This window comes from Balaenoptera acutorostrata, chromosome 8 (genome assembly GCF_949987535.1).
Source record: "Balaenoptera acutorostrata chromosome 8, mBalAcu1.1, whole genome shotgun sequence".
In the NCBI taxonomy this organism is placed as follows: Eukaryota; Metazoa; Chordata; class Mammalia; order Artiodactyla; family Balaenopteridae; genus Balaenoptera; species Balaenoptera acutorostrata.
Window position 1 is genome coordinate 75,980,184 of NC_080071.1, and position 25,462 is coordinate 76,005,645.

At 57.1% G+C, this 25,462-nt stretch overlaps 2 protein-coding genes across 2 annotated transcripts; both read right to left on the reverse strand.

The window, feature by feature from the left end:
- Positions 1–4,632: 4,632 nt before the first annotated feature.
- On the reverse strand, positions 4,633–8,644 carry FEV (FEV transcription factor, ETS family member). Its single transcript, XM_057551360.1, is given in 5 exon segments — positions 4,633–5,222; positions 7,215–7,289; positions 8,032–8,137; positions 8,140–8,268; positions 8,594–8,644. Coding segments are annotated over 5 exon segments (951 nt in total).
- Positions 8,645–12,900: 4,256 nt separating this feature from the next.
- On the reverse strand, positions 12,901–15,896 carry CRYBA2 (crystallin beta A2). The gene is made up of 4 exons (XM_007187943.3): positions 15,736–15,896; positions 14,817–14,958; positions 13,529–13,671; positions 12,901–13,048 (listed from the first exon to the last, which is right to left on the reverse strand). Exons 1-4 carry the CDS (start codon positions 15,894–15,896, stop codon positions 12,901–12,903), a joined length of 594 nt encoding a protein of 197 aa, XP_007188005.1.
- Positions 15,897–25,462: the final 9,566 nt, after the last annotated feature.

The following is a 25,462-nucleotide window of genomic DNA, read 5'->3' on the forward strand; positions in this document are numbered from 1 at the left end:
GGCTTGCAAAAGACAGTGGGGCAACAGAACAGTCTGATTTTTTTTTTTTTAATCAGACAGAGGCACTAACTAACTAAAGACATTCGTAAGACAAGTCATCAATATGTCCATTGTAACCTATCATTTTCTGCTATGACTAGACAATTAGATGGAGTACATCTGCGATGGGTAGGCTGCAGGTCACATCCACATGAAGAAGCTTTCCAGGAAGGCCCAGTGGGAGGGGATCTGGTGTAATGGGTGAGGACTTGAGCTCTGGGGTCACAAGCTGAACCAGTCACTTAAATTCTCCAAGCCTCAGTTTCCTCATCTGAAAGTGGAGGTAACCATCCCCACCTGGCAAGGTGTGACCAAGTCAAAGGAGAGACCACAGGTAAAACATTAGCATAGGGCACAGCCTGGCACAGAGTCAGGTTCAATGAATGGTAGGGCACATTTTTATTATCAGCAGGTCTACTTGATGTGAATTATAAAAAAAGGTTGAGGAACAAGCTGAAGTTAAGTGCATTTCAAAGACACATTGAAGGGAAGATAAAGGCCAGAAAAGCAGAAGGCTCTGAGAAAAGTACATCACAATAATGCATTTTGATGTCTGTCTATGGTCACATGGGCTAATGTATGAGAAAATGCTTTGTAAGCCTCGGTGCCCTAGGTGATATCATTGCTCTGTGGCTGTGCAGGTCTATGGCAGTGTGTGGGCATGGATGTCCTCACACAGCATGCTAGTTGGACTTCTGATTCCATCTGCAAGTGACGGCAACTGGAGCTTGATCACAAGGAGCACACGTTACTAGAGGACACACGGGTCTGTGTAATCCCGGGAGGGCGGGGGAGTGATCCTACAAACACGGTGACCAAGGCCACTTGGGATGATGGAGAAACCACTCCGAGCACTGGGAAAAGGCCTGGTGAGGAACCAGAAGGCACAGGTCCTAGAACAAGCCCTGAGACTTTGGCCAAGTTTTTTTTAACATCTTGGGCTTTGGTTTACTCATCCTCCAAGTGGATAAAGCAATCCCTGCCCTATCTTCCTCCATGACCCTGGAGGGGATCAATAAAACAATGGATGTGAAAGTGTTTTGTAAACTCTGTAGTGCAAGCATGTGGCAGGGGGTGGGGAAGTGAGCCATATTTTCACCAATGACATGAGTGAAGAGATAGAGAAAAGGCTCAGACCTTCAGGGAATGAGAGGGGCTGGACCCTGGATTGGGAGAGAGAAGCAATGGTGGGATCAATATCTTGGAGAGCCAAGGACCAAGAGGTTAAGGGTCAATGAGGACAGGCCTGGATCATAGGAAGCTGAGTGTGGTAAGAGTGTGGCTTCATCAGGGTTTGGGTGGAGTACAGTCAACCCAAGACCACAGTAAATGGAATCCCAGAAGAATTATTTGAAGGTTAAATAGCAAGTCAGTTGACAATCTGGGACCAGAACTCAGGTTTTCCAATGCCCAGTCCTATATATCAGCTTCCCAAATTGGCTCTTTGTGCAGGAAAGAACAGAGGGGCAAGGTGAGATTTAACGTTGTGATATCACAGGTAAGAAGACCCCCTAATCTAACAACACCTCCCCCAGCTTCCCAACGATGTCTAAATCCCTCCTTTACCAACTCACTCACAGGACTTCAAGAGTCTCAAGGTTGAAGTCACCTAGTACACCTCCCCTCTCAACCTCCAAGGAAGGGTCTGCTGAACACTCCAGTGACAAAGCACTCCTCATCATGGTCCATAGCAGAAGGTTCTTCATTAGATCAGGTTGACATATTTGTCTCACTGTAGTTTTCTACCATGTGTCCCAGTACACGCATCCAGGTGCTCTGCCACAGGACATCTCTTTGAATAATTGAGGACAGCTCCCATGCCTCTTTCCCCACTATGACTTTCCAGACATCTCCCATGGTTGGTTTTCCAGCATTGTTCCTCTTCACTTCCTGGGTCCACTATTCTGTCTGTTCTCCATTTGGTCTTCTCCTGAAAGTGTTATCTAACACTGTGTACAATATGCTGGGGGCACAATCATTATAGCAAGTGGATCATTTCCTTCATCCTAGGGTGCCATTGCTGCATCAACGCATCCTCAGATCACAATGGTTTTTTCTGCATTTACCCTACAGGCTCCCGTGTAACATTGTGTTAACTAAGACACCACTAATTTATACATAGGCGCTACAGAGCACCACCCTTGCATGTCTCACACTCTGGCCTTTAGAGATCTAAGTACAGGACCTCACACTTCTTGCCAGGAAATTTCACCTTTTTACATTCAACCCACAATTCTTAGCAGCCCAGATCTTTCTGGAACCTGGTTCTGTCTCCCCAGTGCATTCTTTCTCCCTCCCAGCTTCTGCCCCCTGCAAAGAGGCCCTTTGCCTCTCCCTCTAAGTTCCTGAGGTCCTCACCAGGCTGGATTCCTCCCCTGGCCGTCTGCTCCTTGTAATACATGATCCCACCTTCTTACCCCATGAGGTCTAGAGAGCATAACAACGGCATGGACCATGTTGATACCAGAATGTTAAGGGACTAAAGCAGGGTACCATTCAATTCCAAAGGGCACAGAGAAAAAGGAGATTAAGACAAAGCGTTATAAATAGTGGCCTTTGTGTGATGAGACTGTAGGTGACTTTTCCCCATGTTTCATTACATGCTTAATTCAGCTAATATTTCATGGAGCCCTTATTGTGTATTTTCCAAATTTTCTATGCTGAGTGTGTTATTTGGAAAACCAGAAAAAATAAAGTGAAGATGAAATGAAAAGAAATAAAGACTCTTTCCCTAGGTGGACCTCGATGATTTCACTCCCATTGGGAAAGGGCATTCAGACCCTCCCTGCACTTAGTTGTCCTGCCTTCCCCCTGCATTTTCCCTTCCGGCCCATGGGGCACAGGGAAATCTCCTCAACTGCCTTGTGGGAACCCAGGCACTCTCCCACCAACTAGCGAGGAACCTTTGGTCCAGGAAGAGATATGGCCCCTGGGAAAGAAACACTAGGACCATGGAGAAGGGGGAGCAATGGGCTTGCCTTGGTGTGCAGCTCAAAGTTCTGGCTATCACTTCAGGTACCTCCCCCGTGTTGTTTCCGCCTAAAGGAACGCGTTCAAGGCAGTTTTCCTGCCAACAGTTTTTGTAAAAGGCTCGGAGAAAGCATAAGAGCCATGGCCCCCGGTGGGCACAGTATTCAAAGGGCCTCAGGTGGTGAGGAAAATGGCCCTGCCAGGAGGATGACCCACTTGACCCACTTCCCAGACTTCTCGAGGCCGGACCTGGGGTGCAGGGCTAGGGTTCCCCCCTTTCGCCCCTCCTCTCTGAAAGCCAAGTTTGGCCTGAAGTGTCGGGTTCTGTTTAGCTGCAAAACCTGGCTCTGGCTTACCCTCCTGTGACCAGCAGAGGGCGCGCGCCACCCGCGAGAAGGAGGTTGCAGCCACAAGCCCGGAGGGGAGCGGCAGGCGCAGAAGGGGAGATTCCCTCCTCCTGAAAACGAGGCGGCAGATCCAGAGAAAAGATAGCGCTGGAGATAGGGGGACGGGGTGGGAGGGGGCGTTTGTGAGTGGGAGTGAGAGAGAAAGTCTGAGTGAAGGTAGGATGGGGAGGAGAGGAGAGGTGGGGAAGGAGATGAAATGGAGGGACTGAGGAAAGATTGAGATGGTGTGAAGATGAGACAAGGCGGGGTGGAGGTTGGCAGGGGGTGAGGAACTTGCGTAAGGATGGGTGAGATGGGGGAAGGTGGCATGCCGCTGCGCGTTGGGAGGGAAGTTGGGATGGGGTAGGGTGAAGGGGCAAGTGGAAGGCCGGATGAGGCAGGCTGGGCTCGACTGCCAGGTAGGAGGGGCGCTGCAGCAGGAACCCACGCACTAGAGGCTCCGCGCTCCCCTCCAGCAGCACCCAAGCCTGCCTGCCCTCATTCTCTCGAGCTTTTCCTTGGCAGGCCTTTCTGCTCAGGCCTGAACTGGGCGTCTCACTACCTTTTCACTCCCCCCTCACCAAGGTTCTGGTGCAGCTAAGAACAGAGAGAAGAGGCAGTGGGGAGCTTGGGAGCTTTAATAGGTCTGGAAGGGAATAGAAACACAAGGCAGTCCTGTGGGAGGTTGGGAGCGGGAGGAAGGGGGCCCGGAAGCTACCTAGAAGCGTCAAGGGAGACGCGGCCCTTACCAAGCCCGCTGAGGTGCCAGGGGAGGAGAAGGTGGACTCTGCTGGGCCTCGGCCATACTGGAATCGGGGCAGCTCCGTGGGGGACAAAAAAAAGAGAGAGAGAGAGAGAGAGAAAATTTGGAATAAGAGAGGGGTCATAATGGAGGGGCTTCCAGGAGCCAGAGGGAAGTACAGATGGAGGGGAGGAAAAATCAGGGGAGACCCGAGAACCCCTTTCAGGGATCTGAGGTCTAGAAGAAGGTTAGAGGAAATGCGGGCACAGTCACCCTCGCTCGGGGGTTGCGGGATGAGGCGGGGGGCAAATCCGGCGTTAAAGGAAGATTGAGGCGACTTCAGGCCCCTTCCCCCGGGGCTGGGTGCAGCGGGCGGAGTAAAATCTGAGGTTGAAGGAACGGCGGCGGAGGCGCCGGCCCCTCTCCGGGATGTGGATGGGATTGAGCGAGGCTCTGGGCGTCTGGGAGAGGCCACGGGGCATCCGGCCGCCCCGTCTAGTGGTAATGGCCCCCCAGGTGCGAGGCGGCTGCCACCGCGCCGAAGGGCCCGGACGGGGGCTGCAACCCGGGGCTGGGGTAGAGCGCGGCGGTGGCGGCGGCGGCGGCGGCGGCGGGGCCCGGGCCCGGCCAGTAGGAGAAGCCGGCGGGCGCGACGCCGGCCGAGGCGGCCATGAGGTTGAGTTTGGAGAGGCCGGGGAAGGGCAGTGGGGCCAGGCTGGGGGGCAGCTTGTAGAGCGCGCCGTCCTGGGCGGCGGCGGCCGCGGCGGCGGCGGCGGCGGCGGCGTGAGCGTGCGCGGGGGGCGGCTGGCAGGCCTGCGCCAGGCCCTGGAAGTCGAAGCGGTAGGCGTAGCGCTTGCCGTGCACCTTGCTCATGATGTTCTTGTCGTAGTAGTAACGCAGCGCGCGGCTCAGCTTGTCGTAGTTCATGTTGGGCTTGCTCTTGCGCTCGCCCCAGCGCCGCGCCACCTCGTCTGGGTCCGTGAGCTTGAACTCTCCGTGGCCACCCTCCCACGCGATGCAGCCGGCGTTCGCGCGGTCAGCCAGCAGCTCCAGCAGAAACTGCCACAGCTGGATCTGGCCGCTGCCTGTGGGGAAGGGGGGCAGTCAGACACCGGCGGGATGAGGGAGTCTAGCGGCGGGGGAAGAGGTGAGGTGGGAGACGACCTCCCCCGCCCCGAGTCGGGGGTGGGGACCGATGTCAGGCAGGAAAAGGGCACGTCCAGCTGTGTAACTGGGCACAGCTCGAGCGGCTGGCCAGGGAGGGGCTGATCAGCAACGCCGTCCCTAGCCAATACCGCGCTTTTGCACAATGGAAACGAGTCTCCCACTAAGGAGGACGCAACCCCGCGGGCGCACAGCTTTGTGAGAATTGGGGGGAGAAGGGGAAGCATCACTTCCTCCGTGTAGAGGTAGAGGCGCTCCAAGGCACAGGGCTCTCGGAGGTGAGCAAAGGCGGGATATCAGCCCTTCGGCTGAGTGCCCATACTCGGTGCAGAGCCTGCACAACCGCACAGGGTAGCCTACATAGGTGGTTAGACTGCCACATCCCAGCTGGACCACGTCCAGAGATCCAGAGGGAAGAAGCAGGCCTGCAGCAGGATCACCCCAGCCACCGGACAAGGCATACAGTTGGACCCCCTGCCCGAGGTGGAGACGAGGTGGTGGCTGGCTTCCTCGAGGTACCAGATCAGACAAGAATGGGCACAGTGGCTCCCTAAGCGTGAGAGGAATGGCAGCCTCTGAAGTCTCCCCACCCTTGCCAGCGTCTGGTGCTGGGGCTACTCCGGTTCGACCTCTTTTTTCGAAACAGGCGGGATTCCCAGGGTACCAAGGTGTCGTAGTTCCCTGGGGGCGTGATGCGCCGCTCTGAGAAGAGGAGAGGAGACCGGGAAGCCTCTCTGCTTGGCTCCCTGCCTCCTCCCATCGTTGGCCAATCTCCAGACTCTTCTGCCCCGTCTGGATTTGGGGGGTTGCTAAAAACGGCCAGGAGGCTTTCCCGGGTAAGTGGGTAGTGAGAGAGAACTCCTGCTTCTCTGTCTTGGAGCCTCAATCAGACAGTTGGAGAAAAATCTTGATAGCATTACCCCCCCTCCTCCCCCCCCACTCTTTCAGAATAAATGGGATTTTCCTCGAAACTGTCTGATTGTTTTAAATTGAGCCTGCTGAAAGTCTCTTCTTTTTTCAACAACTCGCTCAGAACCCAGATGCTGCCCTCCACCATCATTTTGATCCCAGTCCCTCCACACCAGCCCGGTGAGGAGCTGCCTGGCTCCAGGTCAGGAGCATTGAATTTTAGGGTCAGAAGCAAGGGAAGATTTGGGTAAAAATGTGCATCTGGTATGAGGGACGTAGAGGCTTGGAAACTCATTCCTGTTGGGTGTTGTGTTCCCTTTTGGATAAAGCAGTTGCCAACCTTGTTTTTCTGGTTACGGTAACTTGGTGAGATCTAGGGTACCGACTGGGTGGGGACCTGTGGGGAGGCTTGACCTGGAAGGCCAGCCAGGTTCGGCCGCCAACATGGCAAAACCGAGGATAATTTAGCCACCGGCAGAGAGCGGGTGACCAACCTGGGAATCAACTGCAACGGCCCAGAGGACTTGGCTCACAGAGCCTGGCATGGGCCAGTGGGGCAGGTGGGTGCTGGCCCTGGTGCTAGTGGTGACTCGGCCTGGAGTGGCCAGGGAATAATTCTCCGGGTCACCTTGCTGGGCGGTGCCGATGCCTTGGGCTCCCGCTGCCAGTAGGGAAATGACACCAAGCACCTCAGCCCCAGCCCCACAGCAGGAAAAACATTCCCAGCTGAAAAGGGGGTGGGGGCAAAATCTTCGTCTGCCCTGGCCTTCGAGTTCAACCCTGGGTCTCAGAAGGTGCAGGAGCCACAGGCCAAATGAATGTTCCCCACACCCCCCCGAGCCTCCCCACAATCATGCCCCGACCCTCTGCTTCCCAAAGCCCAGCATTGCATATCGCTCCCACCCTCTGTTCAGGTGGCAGTGGTGCCTGTCTGTATGCGGTGGGTACCCCGGACCCGATCCACTGTCTTCGCCTCCGCCCGTCCACCCCGCCGGCCAGCTCACCTTTTTGTACCGCGGGGCTCAGCGGCCCCCATCCCGGGCTCTTTCCTTCCTTGAAGAGACCGTCTCCGACGGGATCTGTGGCAGCAGGAGAAAACAATCAGGCGGATCCAGGCGGAGGTTGCCGACTTGACCGAAAGGGCCCCGGGCCAAGGCTCAAGGGGGAAGAGGGGGGTGCCTTGGTTCCCCGGCGCGAGGCTGGGGGCCCGATCCGTCCGGCTCCTCCTCCCGGAGCCCGGCCCGGGCGCGCGCCGCGCGGAGCCCCTCCATAACGCCCAAGTCAGGAAACGCGTCCAGGAAAAAGGAAATCCGCTTTCTGAACGGGCCGGCGGGAGCCTTATAAAGCCGAGCGGGGTTTGCGCCAGCGAGCCGGAGCGCGCAGAGCCCACCGGAGAGGAGAGGGCGCCTGGAAAGCTGGGCTGGTGGGAACGCTCGGAGCACGGAGGTGAGGAGCCACGAGGGCGCACGGGAGACTCCCGGCTGACCACAACCTCCCAACACTGCACGCGCACTGAGTCCCCTGCCACACTGTAGACCTCTGCTCCCCCTGCCAGGCTCTTTCAGCCCCTGAGCTGGCGCTCTTGGCTTCCCAGGCTCCCAATCTGCTCACTTCAGGTCCTCTAAACCTCACACTAAACCCCCAAAGCGCTCCATCTGCCTTTAAGGTCTCCCAACGCCCTAGATTGCTCAGTTCTCCCAGCGATCCGATTCTCTGGACCGCGCCCCCTTCCCTTGGACCGCAGTATCCCCTTCCCAAGCCCCAGCCCAGACTTCCCGCCCCGGGTCCTGGTGCCTCCAGCCCCCGGCTGGTCCCTGGTACCTGGCAGGTACATGTTGATCAGCAGGGGCTGGGAGGCGCCGCTCTGTCTCATCGCCGCCAGGGCCTGGGCGGTGGGAGGTGGGGGTGTGGGGGTGGGAGAGGGGGATCGCGTCAGGCTTTGCGCTCCGGGGCACCGATCCCCGCCCGAGGCGACAGCGGGTGACAGGGAGAAGGCGCTGGGTCCAGCAAGGCCTGGCGGGAGGGGGCTGCCCGGGTGTGGCGGGGGATGGAGGGGTCCTGGAGCGATGCTCCCAGCTACCAGGCTGCTCGGAACCCTCCGGGCCCCCGCGCGGGCAGGGGCCGCAATTTCCGTTTTAATTAAAGAGCTGCAGCCTCGGCCCCCCGGACCCCGCCCCCGCCCCTCTTATCGCCCCATCGCAATAAAGTCTCCGACTTGCCGCGCGGCAGCCAAGCGCACCCGGCAGCCCCCCGCACCCCGCATCCCAGGAGACGCGCGGGGGATGGGCCTAGGCCTCGCGCTCTGACAGGGGTCAGGAGCCCATTTCTTTTCCGCCTCCCTGACTCTGAGCAAACAGGAATGGGGCGGGGTACCCGGCCCCACCTCGGACCCCCGGGGCCACAACGGGGTGGGGGCTCCCTCCTTCTCACCCATTTCCCCCCCCCACCTCACCGCTCCACTCTCCTCCCCTCCCCCACCCCACCCCCACCCGGGTTCCCGTCTCCAGGCTGCGTTATCTGCATCTTCACTTTTAAATTTCCGCTTCCCTCCCTCTCTCCTGTCGCTGTGCTCCCGGTCGGCAGCCGTTGCTCCCTTTATCTACCCCCCTTCCTCCATCCCCGCTACTCCTCCCTCCTCCTCCTCTCCCACTCTCTGCTCTTCCCTGGAGACCCGATCTCCTTCCCTGTCTCCCTCTTGTTTTACCCGGTTTCCTGCCTTTCCAGGGCTCCCAGGCCTCTGGGCCAGCGCTGGGGCGTCTCCCGCACAACTTACTTTTAGTGGCTTGCCCTTCCTCCCCCTTTCTAGGTCTCTCCTTCTTCTTAGATCTAGTCCCTCCTCCTCCCATCTCCCCTTCTGTCTCCTCTCTACCTCTCCATCCCATCTCTCTCTTTCCCTTCCTTTTCTCATTCGTTTGTTCTCACTAATTTGTGGCAAATGGTAGGCTCGTGATCCCCCTTCCACCCCCCCCAACCATTTCTCTTCTATCTTTCCCCATCCCTTGTCATCCCAGCTTACCATCTACCCTCACAACTATTCCCATCCTGATTATCCCAGAACTAGGCTGCAGTTGGCACCTTGCTCTAGTAGGAGTAGAGGAGTTAAAACAGGTGCACCGTACAAGGTCCCCAACCCAGGGGGAGTGGAAGTAAATACACTCCAAGAAAGGGGCAAAGAGGGGTATTAGCAAAGCTGATGTGGTTCCCAGGTGGCCTGGAGTCTCTGGGTACCTGTGGGGCTTCCTGGCTCTGGAGGGGCACACTAAGGAGGGATGCTGGCTGAAGATGAGTCTCTGGGACAGGAGCCCACCTGCAGTCATGCAGCACCTGGTGACTCTGGTCAGAATTGGTAATCTCAAGGCCTTTCTCTCCCACTGCTTGACTTCAGGAGGTGAGGAGACCTGGGACTTCAGGGCACTTGGATGGAAGCGGGCAGGTTTTCTGCAGGATTCCTGGTCCTGGGTTGCCTGACTGAGGGTGGCTGGGAAGTCCAGCTGGGGGAGGGGTTTCTGTGGGGCCTCTTGCATTCTTCACTTGCTGTAACTCCTGGGGTGTTCCTCCTTGCTGGTGGAGGGTACAAAAATCAGAAGGAACCAAGGAGGAGTGTGGGAGGTGAGTCTAGGGGAAAATGGAGGGGCTCCCAGCTGAGCCACTGGGATCTCCCTCTCAGAGGAGCTCCAGTTTCTTCAGGATCCCCTTAGGATCCTAAAGGGACAGGCGTGGAGGTTTCAGGATGTGGAGGTGGAATCTGGTGGGGGAAAGATGAGAGGTTGGGGTGCTCCCTGGGGACAAAACTCAGGGCTTTGAGGGAGCAGAGGGTCTTGAGGGTCCAGCCGAGGTCTCACACCCTCTCCTTCATGCTTTCTTGTCACGTCCCCAGATAGAAAATGAGGAACAGGAGGCCAGAGTTGCAAGAGTGGGGAGGCAGCAAGTTTCACCCACTAATGCTCTGAGTGGAAGGCTGAGGCAGAAGGGAGAGGCGCTTAGGGTGGGCGTCTATCCGGACATCCCAGCTCCGAGCTGATGAAGGTTCAACAGCTCAGGCTCTGTCCCCACCCCCGCCTCACTGAGGACTCAGGGACTGAGGGGTAGGTGGGCTCTGGGAAGAGTTTGTGAGGGAGTGAGGGGCATACCACTACCTCACCTGGATCTTGGCTGCACCACTGGAAAGGAGATAACCTCCTCCGTCCCCTTTGGCCTTTGGCTGAGTGCAGCCAATGAGCAAGTCCAGGCAGCTTCCCTGCCATCCTCCTCCCACCTGGCTGGGTGTGAGCCCCACTGTGTTCTGCAGATCATCAGCCTGCCCAGAATAGAAGGAGGGTAGGAAGGTGAAAACACTCAGGCCCAGCCTGGCCTCTGTGCACCCCCTCCTTATTTGCTGATGTGGGGAGCAGAGCTGGACCCGTGGGTCTAAGAAAACCTAGAAGATCCATGCTGGCAAAGGCTGCAACAAATATTAGCTCCCCCAACTCCTTCACTGTACAGGTGAGGACACTGATACCTAGAGACAGGGCGTGCCCTGGTCAGGGTCACACTGCCAGTTCCTGAAGGCATCTTGCTGGGTGGTCCTAGTAACCATGCACCTTCCTGGAGGGAGGGCAGCTCAGCTGATGGTAGATACCAGATCTCCCTTTGCCCACTGCCTTCCCCCAATACAGGCAGTATGGAGATGGGCTGCTGGGCTCTGAGGCCAGTTTGTCTGGGTCTGGGTTCAACTCCAGATCCCCCATTTCCTAGTTGCGTGGCTTTTGAGGAAGTTACATAACCTCTGTACCTTAGTCTCTTCATCTGTAAAATGGGGATTATAGTACCAACCATACAGAATTATTAGGCTTATATAACACATGCTGAGTGCTCAGACAAAGCTGCATATATTTAGCTGTTGTTACTATTACCATGCCCCCAAGGGGAATGTTAGGAGCCTGTGATCACGCAGGAACCCCAGGCTCCTCTGGAGCCCACAAAGATTTGGGGCTTTTCTGAGGCCTGAGGCTTTTGGTCACAGCTCAGGTCAGCCTCCGGTTAACAGCCTGGATTTGGGGTCTGGAGCCCTGTGTTCAGGTCCTGGCTTTGTCACCAATTAAGTGGATGACCTCATCAAGGCTTCTCCCTCTCAGAGGAGCTCCAGTTTCTTCATTGGTGAAATGGATGAAGAATGGAAGCTATTAGGAGCATCAAACATGACAGGGGCAATGGACTTTAGAACCCATCTAGGTATAAAGCAGAATTCATACCCCACCTAGAACTCTGTCCTTCGTCCCCTGACCCAACCCTGAGATCCATGGGGAGAGTCAGGGAAGGGAGGTCCAATGGTAACTGCCCTAGTGCTTTTCTGAATGACAAGCATTTTCAGGGAGTTCTCCTTGAATCCTCACAACAACCCTGTGATAGAGACAAGGCAGGACTCAATAGCCCCAGTTTACAGGTGAGGGAATTGAGGCTGGGGGATGCTATGTGAATGGGTCCCAGGTGTTCTGACTTCTGGTCCAGGACTCTTCCCAAGGGAGCAGATGCCTGACTGTGCACAGCTGGGCCCCTGGGAAATGCCCAGGTCCAAATCTGACTTTTCTCCAACATCGCTTTGACTCCCCTGGGCTGGGGCAATAATCTGGGCCACACCTCCCCATGGATAGGTCCACCAGGGGCTTGAAAACTCAAGCATCCCTGAGGGACAAGATGAAGGGCCTCCCAAGGGCGTTGAAGGCCCTACCTATGTGGGTGAGATTATCATAAACTGAGCCAAAGAGGGAGCTGGAAAGAAGCCACATTGGTGCCACGGACTCTGATGGCTGCTGCCGCACTCAACCCCACCATGGCTGTGGGCTTCTACCACCTGCCCCAGAACCCAGGCTCACTGTGGTCAGTGGCTCAGGGGTGGCCTCTCCAGCTCACTAGTCCTCTGAAGAGTGGGGAGGAAGAGGAAGAACGAAGAGGGAGTTGTTTGAGACAGCTGAGAGGCAAGGTATGCAAATGCTTTGTACAATAAATGCTGGAGCTCAATACCACGAGGGATTGTTATTCAAAGGGTCTAGGGCTTGGCTCAGAGAGAGGACATCTCCCCTAGGAGGCAGTGGGACTTCCCAGCAATTACCCCTCTCACACCCTTGCTCCTCTATAAGGCGGAGATTCTACAAAGCTGGGAAATGGGTGCAAGCTTCCCTTAGGCTGGATAGGGAGCCAGGGTGAAGATAAAGGCTGGAAAAGGTAGGGGTGGGGGTTAGAGAGGAGCCCAGCAGGGCTCCTGCACAGAGTTAAGGAGGTCCTGCCCCAAATGATGGTGCCTGGCCCAGGGGGTGTGTGAACGTTGAAATTCAGCTATGAGCCCTGCCGTGGAGCTATGTGCGCCCAAACCAGAGGATGGCAAAGGAACTATCTGGGCTAGCGGTACCCCTGGTCCAAGCTGATAGGCCTTTACCAAGGAGAGGTGTGGGGCTGGTTGCATTTAACAGGATCCCCAGGATTCTTACCAGCATTTTCATCTCAGACCCATCAGCCACATACATCCTAAGCCAGTGTATGCTCCATAGTCAAGGGTCCTGGAGCCGGAGGAGAGGGGAGGGTTGGCAGAGAAGGACCCTCAGAAGGATAAGGATGGAGATTGCAAAGCAAGACACCAAAAAGGAGGCAAGAGGGGCAGGCAGGTTCAGGAGCCTTTATTGAGGGTCCTCAGGGGAGGAGCCGGGGCTGTGGAGCTTAGTGCTGGACTCTCCGAATGGACTGCAGCTGCCCGGTGTGGGCCTGCGTGCCGAATTCACTGTAGTTACGGAACTCCCCGCTGTGGCGGTCCTGCTCCAGTACATACTGGTAGCCCCGGTAGCCTGGGTACTGGTAGGCCACCCACCTAGGCCAGAGAAGGCACAGGGGTGGTAAGTAGGCTCTGCCCCCACCCCCACCGATGTCCTCCACGGCTGGTCCTCCTTTCTCAGCTCCCAAACCCCAGCTTCAAAACCATGGCTTCGGTTTTCCCTACATGGATCTCTCCCTGCCCTGTCCACTGCTCCAGGTCTTCCTAACACCTTCTTCATCTTGTCTCCTATTCCCACCCTCCATTGCCCCCTCACCCATGTTTTCAATCCCTTCCTCTACCCCATGTTACCTCCCTGACTCATTCTCCTATTACCTGCCCCATCCCTCCCAGTCTGTCTCCACCATCTCACTTCCCCTTGCTTCTCAGTCTCCCATGACCTCACTCCCCCTGTCCCCTAGCCCCCAATGTCTCTCTTTACTGTGTCTCTTAGCACCCCCATCACTTTTCCCCACCCTCCTCTCTGGTCCCCACTGCCTCCCTGCTCTTCTTCCCTGTTCCAGTCCCAGGACTCACGCTCCAGAGCTGACTTTGAGGGAACCCACATCCTTGCTGGCCCAGCCCATGGAAGGCAGGGATGGGTAGTCATCATTGAGTTCAAACTTGCAGCCCTGGAAGTTTTCCCCCTCAAACAGTGTCACACGGCTGTCGCTGTGGTTCTGAGGCACAAGAAGGTAGGGGTGGACAGGTCAGGCCCTCCAAAGAGGATACATTCTCAGCCCGACTCCCCCAACACTCTGCCCAGCATAAGCTGTAAAGACACAGGGTCCATAAACACACCCAGAGTTCACTCCATCAGCTCTATATCAGTCTGGGAAGCTGGGATGCTTAGAGGTCCCCAGCCTGGTCCCTTCTATGGCTTTGGATTGAGGTGGTGAGACTGAGGGGGTTGTTCCCAGAGACACTTCCAGGTCAGGGATAGAGAGCATCTTTTGACATGGACATGTTTTGCAGGAGGAAAATCAGAGGTCCTGAGAGAAATCTGGTCCACTAAACAAGACAGTTTCCCTAAGGAAGCACTGACTATCAATCCCCTGCCCAGCACCCTGGGCATAGCTTCTCATAGGGTAGGACCCAGAGAAGGATGGAGAGCAAAGTCAGAACATACAGGCCGGGGCATCAGTGTTTGTTGAGTCTGGGCTCCCATTGCCCCAGGGCCTTCCCCCTGCAGGGCTCCTTGGCCTCCTGGGATGGAGAAACTGGGCTGAGGCAGCACCTGCCTTCTGTCCTCCACCACACAGCCCCAGGCCTCACCAGTAGGGTAGATAAATCAGCAGAAATGGGAATTGAGATCCTCCCCTCCAGTGTATTTGATTCATTTCCAACCCTTTCCCCCCAAACATACACACAGAGACTAACCCCTCCTCAGCCTTGATCCCTGATTGAGTTCTATTCTCATGTTAACCTTTGTGACCAGGGTCAAATCACTTTGCCCTCTGAGCCCCATTTCCACACTTATGTATGAGGTTAAGAGCAGTCACCCCACCTCACAGTGCTGTGTGACAACAGAAGCGCTCGCTGACACATGCGGACTTGTGGACGACTGGGTGTGAGGAATGGGGCTCAAGACTGGCACGGTCTTGGGGCTGTCCGTGGTGCTGATTTCTGATGCCTGGCTTAGGCCCACGTTCCAAAATTTCTGAGACCTCTCTGGTTCTGGGAAGTAATGCCACTCCCACCCATCTAGGAGTTGTGTTTACACCCCCCATACAGTGAGTGGATGGTCTTTCCAGGTGCCGTGGTGGGGCCAGGGCCTGGAGCTAGGAGCTGGGATGCAGAGGAGGAGGGGGAGGGCTGTGCTCACCGCGCAGAGCACTGGCCGGAAGGACAGCAGCTGGTCGCTGTGGTGGCCGCCACTGCCGCTCCAGGCACTCCAGCGAGGATAGTCACCCTTCTCCAGAATGAACTGCTGTCCCTGGAAGTCGGGGTACTCGAACGCCACCCAACTGGGGAAAGATAAGGGAAGCTTCGAGGCATCTGCCCCAGCCTCATTCATTCCTCCCCCTCCCCCTTGCTTGCTACAAAACCGATCTTTGTCTCCACCCAAGGCCTTTCCCCTAACACACCCATCACAAGGCAACCCAGCCCCTCTAGAGGCTAAAGACCCTAAGCCGGCTGCTATCTGGGGTTTGAGGGGTCCAGGCTTCCAGCTCAAGGCCCCCAGGCTGGAAGGAATTTTCCAGTCTACGAAGATCACCCGACCAAGCACTCCTACCGCAAGGATTTTGGCCCCTGCAAAGGTAGGTGTAGGAACCCCCCTAACCTGCGGTAGCAACCTGTGATAGCAACAAACTGCAATAGCTCAGGGGCCTCAGCTTTCTTGAGGGTCCCAGTTTCTAGGAGACCAGGGTGGGGCGAGCGGAAGGGATTTGGCTTCTTTTGCTAAACGAAGCTTAGAGCCATCTAATTTTGGAAGGGACAGAATTACACTGGGAACCCCTTCAGGGTTCAGGCTGGCCCCACGGAGTCCCGCAAAGGGTCGCTTCTCGCCTTTATCCCTTTAGCTCACACGAGGATACAGTCTTTCTCATGATTTGTTTTGGGGCAGGTGGGGAGTTTTGAGGAAGCCTAGGTATGTTCCATGTTGCTGGGTCTCTCTCAGGCAGGGCTTACATACAGTCTGGGGAATGGAGGACTGGGAGCCAAGGACCCAGTCTCGGAGCTTGCGCCAGGGGAGCCTGGCGCCCCGCAACCCAGCCCAACCGCGCCGGGGCATCACTCACGCGCCATTTTCCACCTTGACCGAGCGCACCCGGCGCAGGCCTACGCGCTCGCCGATGTTGGCGCAGTCACTCAGCAGCCGGCAGCGGCGGCCCTGGAAGTCCTCCTCATCCCAAAGCGTGAGGCTGGCGGGCGCTGGGCCCTGCGCGGGGGCGCTGCTCATGCCGCTGCAGACAGGGACGGGATCAAGCGCTCAGCGTCTCGAGAGCCCACTCCCCGCCCAGGCCCGCCCAACCCCGATGGGAGGTGAAGGACCGCGGGCTGGACCCTGGCTGCTAGCGGCTTTTCCCCGTCTCGCCCTCCCCTGGCCGAAGAGACCCCGCCCCAGCACCGAGTATTCACCGGGTGGGTGAGCGCGGTACTGACGGAAGCGGAGAGGCTGCGCGCGAGCTGGGCGTGCGGGGCTTTATACCAGGCCTCGCCCCCTCTCCGCACCCTCTCCCGCTGGGGTGGGGGGGAGCTGAGTCAGCGGGCAAGCTGCGGTCAGCTCTGGTGTCCCCGGGGGAGCCGCGGCCTTTCCCGCAACCGCTGACCTGGCCCCAGCCCTCGGGGATTACAATAGAAAGTGCTGAGACACATGTCCGGCGCTCGCCACAGCCGAGGCTGACTCCGCTTTTTCTTTTTGGGGGGCCTGAGCCAGGCCGAGACCTTCAGGGATAGAGGTACCAGGCCACCCGGTGGCCACCCCGCTAAAATCGCGCTTTCCTGGCTCGAGATGCGGAAGTTCTTCCCAGCATCTAAACTCCTTTTCTTTAGAGGTCGAGGCCTCTCTTTGGGGCGACGCTAGGGAGGAAGTAGACAAGGTTCCCCATAAGAGACTTTCCTCACGACCCTCAGCCCTCTTTTCCCTGGACGGTGGGCCATCGCGGCCCGTTTCTTGCCAAGATCGAGTCCGCAGACCCGGTGCTGAGCTCCCGAAGTTTTCTTGCGCAGAGGTGCTGAGAAGAGGCGATGACCAGGACTCGCCGCAAGGCGGCGCTGAGTGCAGGAAATGTAAACCTCCCAAGGGAAGGCACGGATTTGCAAAGCGTTCAGGGAGTGGCTCGCTACCGCCAAGTAGGAAGAACATCTCAACTTCAGCGCGGCCGGAACCGTGGCACTCCCAGCCACCAGACAGAGCTCCCAGTTTTGGGGCCTCCAGCCACGACGTCAGCCTGAGATCTAGCAGCTGATTATTGAGCGCCTAGTTCGGGCCAGACCCTCTACTCGGAGCTTTTACGTGCGTGATCTCAGCTAATTGTAGCACCGACCAGTTGAGGCAGGCGGTGTTATTGCCTTGCATTTCACGGATGATCCTGCGGCCCAGAAGGGTACCGGAACGCAGTCGGGGAGGTGTCACAGCTGAGAAGCGGCCCAGCTGAGGTGTGAACCTGGGTTTCTGTTTTGACTGTAGGTCTTAGGCTCTTACCCCCAATCCCACTGCCTTGTACGGTGGGGGGAGGGGGGAAGGTAGGGTGTGGGGAGGGAGAAATTTAGGGGGAAAGGCTTGGGGCCCCAGGGAAGTTCTAGGGAGGAAATTTCCTCACAACTTGCAACAGAATTTCCTAACCATCATGGCTGTCAAGGAGACACAAAGGCTTCTGGCAAAATTGTGAGTGTTCCTTAATGGAGGGGGTATTCCAGCAGAAGCGGAGGGGTGAGTAAGAAGGAAACTAATATTTTGTTGTTCCCATGAGCCAAGTGCTTCTCTTATAAACTCAACAGTCCAAAGTGGTAGGTTTCGGTGAACAGATGTGGAAATTGAGGCTTGGGAGGTACAGGGCCTTTTCCAAATCCACATGGCTAGCTAGTGTCAGAGCAAGATTAGAATTTAGACCTTTTGACTCCAAAGCCAGTGCTCTTGCCACCCAACCTCCTGTGACTAAAAGGGCTCACAGGCCAGATGCAGCTGCCCCAAATCCAAAAGTCTAATTATGCTGGCTTCTATGCTTTCTCCCAACTGCCAAGCTCACTCCAGCCTCAGAGCCTTTGCATTTGTTGCTCCTGTTACCTGGAGCGTCTTAGTCACAAGATCTTGGCATGCTGGCTCCTCTTTTACCACCTGGGTGATGCTGTTCCTGGCATTTACTGTCCATCACATCACCCTATTTTCTTTATACCATTTATTACTCTGTAAAGTTGTCTTTTTCATCTTTTGTGTATGGCTGTACTGAGTGTTTCCTTTTGTACTAGACTGTAAGCTCCATTTAAAGGGGCAGGGGCTGTGTCAGTCTCGTTTTCAGTTGTTATCCTCCAACCTAGCACAGTACTGGACACATAGTAGGTGCTCAATAAAACTTCTGGAATGAATGAGTGAACAGGGTGGTCAGGTTGGGCCAGATGTCCATGGGGGAAGGGGTGTAGAGGAAATTCTCCAGTGAGAGTGGGGGGTGACGGTTTGCACATCCCACCGACCTCCCCACCCCTGAACAGGCACTGGGGGAAATTGGAGTCTCCCTTGAGTCTCTCTTTTCACTGGTGAGTAATTGCTGTCAAGGATCACAACGTGTGTGAAGGTGAATGCCAAAAGTACAAGGCCCTATAACATAGAAAGTAAAGCCCAGTTTGGAGGTTTTAAGTCAGAGCAGGGACAGCCACAACCAGGTTTGACTGCTGATGTGGTCAGAACCATGCGCAGTCCCCTGACTCCCTATGCTAGAGGGGGTTTGGACAAATAGGGTATAATTTTCCCCAAACCCAAAAAGGGGAAATTCAAGCTATCGAGGGAGGCAAGAAACAGTCCTGGGCTGTTCGTGACCCGGCAGTTTGTCTCGGTTTCACAAGTTAGGGCTACCGCAGCGGTGAGAAGTGAGGGACCGAATCTCTTCCCTTCCTTCTCTCTTCCTCCCCCATCTCTATCCAGCAATTCTGTATACGGCCACCAGGGGGGGCGCGCGGGCCGCTCTGGGTAGAACGCCGGAGAGGTGGGGACGGGGGGCGGGGAAAGGAAAGGGGAGTTGATCTGAGGCTGAGGTCGGGAGGGGCGCCGGTGGCGAATGCGTCAAGCTGTGCGTCTGCGCTGGTCAGTGACGCGGGCGCCGAGTCTAGTCCCGAGGGTGCGGGGGTGGCTGTCAGAGGGTGGACGCTGTATTTTCGGGAGCTGGGGCTGGGAGGGCAGTTTCCGTGCTGGTGGGACCACCGTATTCCACAGGAGTGTGTGTGTGTGTGTGTGTGTGTGTGTGTGTGTGTGAATTAGAACAGCCATCGCTCCTCTCCTAGTCCTATATTCTGATCTTGGCTCTGCACTAAGTAGCTGTGTGGCACTAACTAGCTTCTCCCCTCCTCTGACTCAGTTCCCTCATCGGGAAAATGGTGTGTAGGTCCCACTGCCAGCACAGGATAGTCCATGGCATTCAGTCCTACCTGTCTTCTCCAGCTCTCTCAGAAATGGGCACACCCACCGACACTGCCAATAGCCAGTTGCCCAGATCTCTAGACTCTCTCAGGCTCCCCACATCCTTCCAGACCCCTCCCTGGCTCTGGGCCTCATAATCATCAAGAAAGGGAAGAATGAGCCACTGAGGGGAAGGGGCTGTCAGGCAACCCTTACTGGTGTGCTAGAATGGGGCTCTGGGATCCCTGCCCCTTTTCTGTACTATGGACCCCCTTCTGGCCTCCTTTCTCTACCAGGCTGGTCCACCTCCAGCCCCCCTTCCATTCCCCAGCAGCTGGTCCTGTTTGTTTTCCCAGATCAGTTGTGCTCAGAGCTTCCTGAAGGATGGATGCACAGGTGGCTTTGTTTGCCCTCTCAGCACCCTCACCCCTACCTCCTCCACATCCACAGCCTCAGCCTCTGGGCATGGGGAAGGGGGAGGAGTTAGACAAAAAAACAAGTGTTCCCAGGTCTACACATCCAAGAGACCTCACTCAAGATCTTGTAGGGTATCTCATTACCCGAAGAGAACTCCCCACCCCCACCCTGTCCAGTCCTTCATCTCATATAGGGACCTTTGGTCCCACTTAAGAATCCTCAGGACCCACCCCCCATGATTCTGCCAAAGCACCCATCCCATAAGGCACACTAAGATCCCACAGAGAAGCCCTCAGACTCAGTCCTGTGTTCTCAGTGAGGCCCTGTATCCCACTCAGATCTCCATCCCATATGGGGAAATGTAGATCTGACAAAGAAACCCTTAAACCCAATCCTGGACTCTCATCCAGGTCTCCATCCCAGGTAGAATCCCCAGAGAAGTGACGTCTCCCTCATATAGGACCCCATCCCTCGAACAGCCCGACTTCACAGTACTGATGGACAGCTTAGAGGGTCCCAGTGGCCAAAGTCCTCTCCTCAAGTCAGCCTGCTCCCACCCCTTTCCCTCATTTCATTGGGAAATCAGCCAGGGCTTTGGTGACTGAAGATGCAAATTCTGTGAATGTGGTGCCTTCCCCCACCCTGTACCACCACCAGCCCCTCCTTTGCAGCCCTGCTCCTCCACTCCCCACCCCCACCCCAGCTCCGGAGCCAGGAACAGCAGTGAGCACCTTCCCTGGGGCTGTGAGGTCTGGTCTCCTGGGAGACAGAGATAACGCGGGTGAGAGACTAGCTCAGCTCAGGCTGGGTCCGACAGCTGGGCCTGAAAGAGGTGGGTCCTGACGGGGTGAGAGCCCCACCCACACAGACTCATTGTCCTGTCCCTCTATCAACAGAGCCCCTCTTCTCTGCCCCTCAGTGGGGACGGAGAACTGGCCCCCATCCAGGGAGATGGGAGGCAGCTTTCACCACCACCCACTCACCCAGGCACAAAGCCACAGGGCTTGCACAGGGCGGCAGGGAGAGGGCACACACGTGCACACGTTCACATGGACGGAACCCACATGCATCACATGTGAACAGTCTTCTTCTAGGATTCAGTAGACACCTCAATGGTCAAACTCATTTATGGGCAGACATTTGTTCACTCACTTATTCCTTAAATATTTAATAAAATGTACTATGTGCCAGGCACTGTGGTGGGTGCCTTGTGTACTTTCATATGCACACAGCCCACTCCACGGTTGCCTAGAGAAGATCATCTCAGTCACCCACTCAAGATCATACAGACACTGAAGGGTTAAGAGCGTGGGCTCTGGAGTCACACTGCTGCCTGGGTTAAAATCCAAGCTCCACTGCTTATAAGTTGGATGAACTTGTACTCTACTACTCAGATTTTCCCCCTGAAAAATGGGAATGATAGTCTTTAAAACTGTTGTAAAGATTTAAATGCATGTAAAACCCAGAACTAGCCTGCAGTAGGCATCAAATAAATGTTCGCTGTTACTGTTGTGGTTATAACTGGCTTTGCTGCCTTGTTCTTCCTGTCCCCCTGGGGCTGGGCTGGGTTGTAGGGAGGAGTCGGGTAGCAGGCATAGCGGCATCCCCTGTCCTGAGAAGCCAGCCTAGCATTCAGGATGGGGAGCCTTCCTGCTTCACTCCATTAGAGCCGCTCTACTGATGAGCTCAGTTGGGGAGGGTTGGGGGGGTATCCCAATTTCCTTTGTTTTTGTTCAAATCTCTGCTGTCTGGGTGGAACCAGAGACCTGACTTCTGGTCCCGGTGCTTTTCCTGGGTCCATATGTGGCCTTGGGCAGGTCATTCCCCATCTTGGGGCCACAGTTTTGTACCTGAAAACTAAGCTAACTGCTGATCCTGGAAGGGCCTCCCAGCCCTGACTCCTGTGATCCTGTGATGCCTCGGGAAGGCTCCCTTCCCTCCCCACCAAGCCTCTGCTTGCACCCCCACTCCCCACTTCCCACTTTTCTCACACACACCTGGCCTAGCCCGAATGAGGGGGTGAGTTGCCACTGTCGTCATGGGGACTAATCTCCGAGAAGGTCAGTGAGGCTCTGCTTCTGCCTTGGCTGGATTGGGGATTAGCGCCTGTGTGCAAGCCCTCCCGCCCCCCGGTGCCTCAACTCCCAGGTCTCCACACTCTTACATAGACCCTGGGCAGCCTCCACACCCAGAAGTTCCACGGCTGGGCCAGAATCAGCAGGTGGGTAGTGGGGCCAGGGCAGCTGCCACAGCTGTCTGTCCAGCTGTGGCCAAGAGAGAAAGCGGGAGAGATGGAGTCAGATCCATGCCCCTCACTAGTCACGTGGCCTGAGCTTTGTCCCTCTTCACCTTCTGCCCTTTAATGGGGAGAGATGGGTCTCCCAAGTTAGGGGTATCACCTCTACTTCCAGCCCTGGCTCACGTTTGCAGGTCACATAGAAGCCACCTCTTTTTCCTTTGTTGTGGGTAATTTCCCCATCCCGATGTGGGGTGGGATGGAGGCTGTTTTCACATAGCATCTCCTTTCCCCTGCCCACACTGTCTCTTCCATCCCTGGTTACCCTGACCTCTGACCCAACGTCTTCAAATCCCATCTCTCTGGAGTGTACATCCCTTGTTATCTCACATTGCCTCTGTGTATCTCTGGTCTCTCTCTAGCTCTCACTTTCACAATCTGGGGTTGGGGGGGGCGGTGTCTGCAGCCTGTCTGGACCCTGAAATCTTCCACACCCTCTGGGCTGCACCCTCTGTCTGTCCCTCTGTGCTTCTGCTTGGATTCTCCACCCTCTTGCTCATCCTTCTGCCCTCTCCATTTCTCATGGGCAGTTTCCTGGTCCCCCTATGGCCAGCCACACTCCAACTGCTCTTTCCCTTTTTCCGCTTCCTCCATTACCTGTCCCCTCCCCCGCTCAGGGTGCTGACAGGGATGACAGGAAGCAGGCTCCGGCTTTGAGCAGGAAGGGGGAGGGGGTGGGGGCCGCCTCGAATACCAGCTGCTGAACACCCCCCTCCCCAAGCCCTGCACCTGCAGGGCTGCCTGGCGCCTGGAGACTCCGCCCCTGGCCAGGCAGGGGAGGATGGACCTGGAGGAGAGGCCAGATCCCCAGCCAGGTCCAGGAAATGCGGGTCTAAGGGATGGGGGGAGGTGGAGGTCTGGGGAAATTGCCGCCCCCGCCAGGCCAGCGGGGGAAGAGGCAGTGGCTCTCTGTCACAAGGGCAGACCCCAGCCCACTGGTGGCCTCATTCTTCTCACCCCCGCCCCCAGGACTGCTCTGTGTGTGTGTGTGCGCGCGCGTGTGTGTTGGGGGGTGGTCATTCCAAGGGGAGACCTCTTTGTTGTGCAGCCCCAGAATCTGGAATCCTAGCCAGAAGGGGAGTGCTCTAGCCACCTTCCGTGATTGGGGGAGGGGAGAGGAAGCCCTCAAAGACACAGGGAAGATGTGCCAGCACCAGGGCCAGGCAAATCAATCAGTGCCAGGCTGGGCCCAGGACAGAAGCCTGGTCAGGGAGGCCAGGATAGGGCTGCGCACACCCAGCCTGGGGCCCATGGACTTCCCCTCACCCTCACGCCCCAGGCTGCTGCACGTAGATCCAGCCTGCAGTCCGCCCTCTCCCCAGACCTGCCTGGGATCTGTCAGAGCCATCTCATCCCCTCCCCCTCCCTTTCTCTGTGCCAAGGACTCAGCAGATCCCGTGGAGCCTGCGGGTAGTTGGGTGAGGGGTGGCAGTGAAGTGGGGGGAAAGTGGAGGGGGAAAGCCAGCACCCCCAGGAACATCCAAATTGGAGTCAGAAGGGAACAGTGACTCCTGACCCTCATTCCCATCTCCCTGGGGACTGCCTCGGCCTGGGTATGTGGGGTACAGTCCCTCCCCATAATGCTTCCTCACCCTTAGGGGAAACTGGGCTCCTTACTGCTGTCCAAGGAGCCCTCCTTCCACCCCTGACCTACAACTGGCCCTTCCCTCTGGGGCTGGCTCAGCATCACCATCAGTTTTGGGAGGTGAAATGGAGTACACCTGGAATCACAGGGCAGAGACTCAACTGGGAGCTCAGACTGACCCCAGGCCTCAGTTCTAGGCTCTCCAAGCAGGAGGCCAGGGGTCTAGGGCAATCTTCATCCTCCTCCCCCATGTCAGATCTTAACACTTTGAGTCACTGAAAAGGGGGGTGGTCTGTCCTAGGTTTGTGTTGTGGCTAATGACCCATGGACTCCCACCTAATCTGAGGGCCACTCAGACCTACCCCACCTCCAGCTGACTGAAACAAGAGGCCCTGGGATTATGAAGTTTGGGAAAGGCAGTGAGCTACAGTGCCTGGGAACCCCATCAGGCAAGGGCTACCGGACCCCATGTTTGTCCTTTTCTATCAGTCTGTCTGTCTTGAACATGGGAAGACTGAAGGATGGGTCAAGGAGATGGCAGGGAGTGAACCCTCAGGATGTCAGCCAAAGATATGTGGAGGAGCTGGACTTGATCCATTGTGATTCTAGCTCCCCCCACCCAGATTTTCCACACCTCCTAGCTGTTGTTCCAACCCCTTGAGAGCCTCAAACTTCCCAAGTCAGGGGCCTCAAAAGTATTGCTAAAAGCCCAGAAACTAGGATATGGGGACTGGTGGGCCCCATGCGGGAGGCCAGACCAACCCCCCTCATTGCGCAAATGGGGGATGGGGGTTGGAGGAAAGCCCGAGGAGAGGCCATGAAATGACTTGCCCAAGGCCACAGAAGTCGCTGGGACCGAGCCGGACCAGAAGCCGGGTTTTCACCTCCGGAAGGGCTCCTGAACAGGCCCACAGCCCCCCATGCCACCCGGTGGAGCCAGCTCGGCCGGCCCGTATTATCCGGAATCGAGCCGGGCAGCCCAGGAGTTGCGGGCAGGACCAGGCAGGGCGGGCGGGGCCGGATGGGAGCCGGATCTCCCCGGGGAGCGGCGCACAGCCTCTCCGACCCTTATGGCGGCGGCAGCGGCGACAGGTGCTTGCGTGGCGATCGGGCCGGGCCCCCGGGCGGGTGCTGAGAGACCGCCCCTGCCTCACGCGAGCCGAACGAACAAAACGCTCAGGTCCGGTTTGTGCGAGGGGCTCGTCGCGGGGCGGGAGCGGAGGGCCCGGGGCCAGGCTGTGGCCCTCGGTGGTCTCCTGGTCCTGGTCTTCGGCGAGCGCAGTGCGGCACAGCACTCCGCTAGCTGCCGCCCTCACCTGCGCGCGTCTGCGGCTGACACGTCGGCGGCCGCAGTGGCCACTACAGGTGCGCACCTGGCCCGCCCCTCCCTTCCTGGCAACCCTCTACCCGGCCGGGCCCTGCCTGGCTTGGTCCCCAGCGCACGCCCCGGAGCTTGTGCGGGAGCCCCGGCCAGCGCGCTTTATACGGCCTACTCAGTCCCCGCCCCTAGACACACACACACACACACACACTCACACCTGTCCGGGCGCCCGTTTGCTCGGGGCAAATATTGACTCAGAGGAGGCGGAGCGCCCCTCTCCCCGCCCCCGCCTAGGCTTTGGGGCCGGAGCTCCTCCGAGGCCTTGGCGGTGGCGGTGGAGGGGGGGTGTCGGGGACCTGGGCGCCTCTGGAACAACACCAGATGTCACTTTTCCACCCACCTGCCTCGGGGAGAGGGGGGGAGGAGCCGAGGACAGAGGCTGCCAGGCGGAGGTTAGGGGGAACCGGAGGTGGGTATCCTAGGGAAAGTGGGACATCCCCTGGTCTGGGGATTCAGATTCACGATGGGAGTCGTTTAGTAGGGACTGTGGCCCGCTGTCTAGCGATGATCTCCACCCGCACCCCAGCGTCTAGTTCTTGGCCCTCCGCGAAGTGCCTCGATTTCCCTTCCTTCCCAACCTCAGCAGAGTCCCGGGAGCCCGGCAGATGCTGAGAAAAAGCTAGAGGTGGAAGGGCCGAGCCTCAGAGCAAGCGCGGCGGGGAAAGGGTAGGGGTGGCGACCTTGCTCCGCGGCCACCTGCTGCGCAGACCAGGCCTGGCGCTCGGCTCCTGTCCACC

Bases quoted from the DNA above. Each gene is read 5' to 3' on its own strand.
- CRYBA2 (XM_007187943.3), bottom strand. From the start codon at position 15,896: ATGAGCAGCGCCCCCGCGCAGGGCCCAGCGCCCGCCAGCCTCACGCTT. The intron at 13,672-14,816 runs GTGAGCACAGCC...CTTGTGCCTCAG, and splicing joins TCCGGCCAGTGCTCTGCGCG to AACCACAGCGACAGCCGTGT. The intron at 13,049-13,528 runs GTGAGTCCTGGG...TCTCTGGCCTAG, and splicing joins CTCAAAGTCAGCTCTGGAGC to GTGGGTGGCCTACCAGTACC.